Raw genomic sequence first — 4,237 nt, forward strand, 5'->3', positions numbered from 1 at the left:
TCATCCCTACTAACATGATCTCCAAGGGAATTGGTAAACAAAAAAATTAAAATTAAAAAAAAATAATAATAAAAGAATGTGTAAAAAAATTCTAGTTCATAAAAAAACTTAAAAAGCTAAAACCAATTACGAAATGTTAGATCAAACACCTTAGTTGACTTGAGGCTCTGGCTGGAGGCATGAGCCTAAAAAATGACCTTAAAGTTGCAGGTTTTGAGGCATTTTATGCTAGCCTCACGGGGATTCGAGGTTAGTTTTTTTAAACCATGCATATAACTGGAGTTGCAAAATCAAAATTGAAATGATTCATTCTAATTCAAAAACATTGCATTCAAGCGTTAGCAGTCAACAAATTTGATAGACGAGAAATGTAGATCATTAAACTTTTAAATGACTATTAGCAGAAGCTTACAGAATGAGCTAATTTGACAGTTCAAGAATCCGCCAAATATTCATAGAAATAAAATCTTAAACTGTATTCGAGAAAATTTCCAAAGCAGAATATGCATTGACGCACAAGTAAGGTATACAGAACATCATTGTTATAATACGTGGTCAACTGCTTTTTCTGCTAAATACTTTTGAAGTTTCCTAGCTAATCATTATATCCGTTCAGTAATTATAATCCTTCCTTACCAAGAAATAAAGGGAAGGAACTTTACAAATATAACTAGCTTGTTCCTTTTCTCCAAGTTGGGAACTGCAAAAACTTCTCAAAATTACCTGTTATTGTGAGTTCCTCGCCTTCTTTGCAGCAAAAAGTTGGCGAAGAAAAGCAAATTTCCCTCTTGCCCGAGCAGAAAACTCAGTGATAGAACCATTGCTTGTCATTGCTTCCTCAGAGAAGTTATGTTCGGGTAAAGATGGAGACTGTGGAGGAAGTGTGGAGAGGAATTCATTGAGCATCCGAACAATCTGACTGAAGCTGGGTCGCATATTAGGATCCTCAACCCAGCATGACTGTATAATAAATGCTAGATCTGTCGGGATGTCTTCTGAAAGATTAGGCCGCTCTTGCTGCAACATACAAAGTCATATTTGGTACAAAATACTTATACATTTTACCCAACCACATAATAACAATGACATAAATAACAAGTCATAGACAAATAATGGCAAGGGCGAAGATAACAAAATTGAGTTGTGAAGACTCAAAACAAGTCATGGTTTCCGATTTATACTATTTAATCACCTCATTCTTGGTAGGCAAGTAAAAATTATCAGTTGGCTAACCTATCCTACATTAACACACAAAAAAAGACACATAATTAAAGAAGCTGCCTCTCTCACGACAATTAGCTATCAAAAACTAGTGGCTTCATCAGACATAAAAAGTTGAGGCTTCTAAAAAATGTCCACCTTAGACGCCAGCACTAGCCTGGTTATCACAAGATTCAAACCACGACAGAGAAACTAAAGCTTTTCTAATATGCCCAAATGATAGATAATGGATGGTCGAAAGTAATCTTCATATAGTAGTCTTTCTAAAAGTCTTTGCTTCAGTATCAAACCAAGTCACTTAGGACCCCGGGAAACCAATTTATAATAAAATCAGATTTAAATGCTTAGTCAAACTTCCTTAATAATCAAGGTCCTTCATAGAGTTCATAATCTTGAAACAAGGAACAAATAATCAACAATTGAGTTATATCTGGAAAAGAAGTTGACAGCGCCTGAATTCCTCTTAATTTCATATGTTCAAAGTTTTAAAGACGATCATGCAACTGGCATGAATAATCTATACTTGGTCCTAATCGGTTCGACAAAACATTCTCCTGCACTGCACCTGATGATAATAGGAAAATGGATCAATCATGTCCCGAAACCAGGTGGAGATAAATGCCTTTTTCTATTGAAGCTAGTCTGCACCATTGTTAACAGTTTCGAAAAGATTCAGCGGGAGCTGGAAATAAGTAACTTAGCATTTGTAAGAATTAGCACAGTACCAAAAAAAGTCTAAAGCCCGGCTATGACTAACCGGCAAGTATCATAAACATGGATATGTTTATTTGTTTAGGAAGAATAGATATTTGAGCTTATCAATACTTGGTCCCAAAAATAAATATATCCAACTCTGGGTTTCAGCCTTTCAGGAAAGAACTCAGATTTCTAAATTTGTATCACAAACTCCCTAAGTTGCCCTCATTTTTAATATTAGGTGATGGTTCAATGCATATAAAAATAGCAATTGAATGAACAGAATCAATTGCTGATTTTTTTCATCAAATGGGTATCACTGCTATAAAAAAATTCCAGTGATTATTATTTTCATAGTGGGGTAGTATTGGTTAAGTTCATTTATTTTGCTGTAGGTTGCCATCTATTTGACATTACTTAAAATATCATGGAAGCCATTCAACTTGAGACAGAGAGAGAAATAGATTAACATGTCCAAATCTGAAGGCAGACACTTCATAATGTCTTAGTGATCAAGAAACAATCCATGAACAAATTACAGAATAAAATTCAGAGTGACTGGGATTACAACTACACTGAACATTCTGAATTTCGAAAGACAAATATCTGCTTTCTAGAAGTTAAATTTACCATGTTCTGCTGCTTTAGCTCTTTCCATCGTGGCTACTAGATACATGTTTCCCGTTTGTTTTGTTTTATAATACAGTGCTTGAAATCCCAAACTTGGAAGAATGTCAAAACAAGTAGAGATCATATCTAATTCTATTTCAAAGAATATTTATGTAATACAAACACAGATGATAGATTATGTATGCACCTTGAAAGCAGCAGCATAAGCAGCCTGCAAATTTGACATTCCCTCAAATGGCATGCGATTTGTCAGTAATTCCCACAGGACAATACCAAAACTGTAAACATCAACTTTGTTATTGTAGTGCTTCTTCTCCCCTTGACGTAGTGTCACGGTACTATACAACTGCAAAGTTCAATTAAGTCACTGATATTAACGATCAAACAAAAACAAGCAATACAATGTAACTAAACTGCAATATTTTTTTTAGAGCCTTTTTGTTTCCCACTTTTATAGTAAGAATGCATTTTGGAATAGTAGATTGATGGAGAATGTGTGGTTAAAAAATAAGAAAAAGTGTTAAATTTGCGTGTAGTATTATTTTATTGAATAATGTGTGATTGAAAAGAAGAGAGAAAAATGGGTATCAAACAAGGGCTTAGTTTCAAACCAGCAAATATAATAGAGGACCAAAACAGATTCAACAAAACAACGTAAAACTGGTTAAAATTTAATGGACACCCCTCAAATATTTGATATAATATGTTTAATACAAGTTCCAGAGAGAAAAAATAGTGGGTGCTGAATAAAATGAAAAAGAAATTACAGACCTCTGGTGCCATCCAACGATATGTCCCAGTTTCTGCAGTCATCATCTCAGTAACAGTTTCTTCTCTCGCAAGACCAAAATCAGCAAGCTTCACAGACTTGTGATTGGCAGTAAGCAACAAATTGTCTGCCCATAAATTTTCATAAACGTTCTCAGTTAGGAGAAAAATAAAACTTACATCAAACTACATGAAATTCCAAAGCAAAAGAGAGCGCATTGGCACACATTCTGCTGTCCGGTAATGTAAACATCAATTTATCAGGCATCAATTGCCTACAGTAAGAAATACATAAAGAAATTTCAAAATTGATTTAAACTCATCTATCTTTATTTCCCTCTTTCTCTCTTTTTCTTTGTCTGGGGATGTTAACATAACAACTCATACAATAGAAGTAAAAAAGAAAGAAATCACTACATGATGGGATATTCATTTTCTACTTGTTGTAAAATTACCACCTTCAAACTAACCCTTAAGAGTAACACTTAACATCAAATCCTGATTAAAAAATAAATAAAAATTATTAGAATCTAAATTGAAATAAAATTGTTCCAAACTACATGATATAACAATATTATAGATGAATAAAATCTTAAACAGCTCAGTGCCCCATCAGATACCAGGTTTTAAATCTCTATGTATAATCCCATTTGCATGTAAACAGTCCATAGCCCGAGCAATGTCAAGAGCAAAATTTAACACCACATGCATTTCCAACTGCTTTGGACGCACACTGGATAAATACTTTCGGAGTGACATTCCTGGTAAAAGTTCCGTGACTATCACCATCAAAGGGTCTTTACATGCTCCGATAAACTGCAAAGGATAACATTGTATTATGCTCAGAGTCAGTAATTAACAGAGAGAGTGTTTCTGACAAGCAGCTTGAAATCATACAGTCAGAAATGTGCACATTTTAACG

At 34.2% G+C, this 4,237-nt stretch overlaps 1 protein-coding gene across 1 annotated transcript; it reads right to left on the minus strand.

The window, feature by feature from the left end:
- Positions 1-371: 371 nt before the first annotated feature.
- LOC111395884 (serine/threonine-protein kinase HT1-like) lies at positions 372-4,155 on the minus strand. Its single transcript, XM_023022087.1, has 4 exons — positions 3,936-4,155; positions 3,319-3,443; positions 2,735-2,893; positions 372-1,017 (listed from the first exon to the last, which is right to left on the minus strand). Exons 1-4 carry the CDS (start codon positions 4,102-4,104, stop codon positions 727-729), a joined length of 744 nt encoding a protein of 247 aa, XP_022877855.1. The 5' UTR covers positions 4,105-4,155; the 3' UTR covers positions 372-726.
- Between the last annotated feature and the right edge of the window lie 82 nt (positions 4,156-4,237).

The sequence above is a fragment of the Olea europaea genome, chromosome 6 (genome assembly GCF_002742605.1).
Source record: "Olea europaea var. sylvestris chromosome 6, O_europaea_v1, whole genome shotgun sequence".
Taxonomy (NCBI): domain Eukaryota; kingdom Viridiplantae; phylum Streptophyta; class Magnoliopsida; order Lamiales; family Oleaceae; genus Olea; species Olea europaea.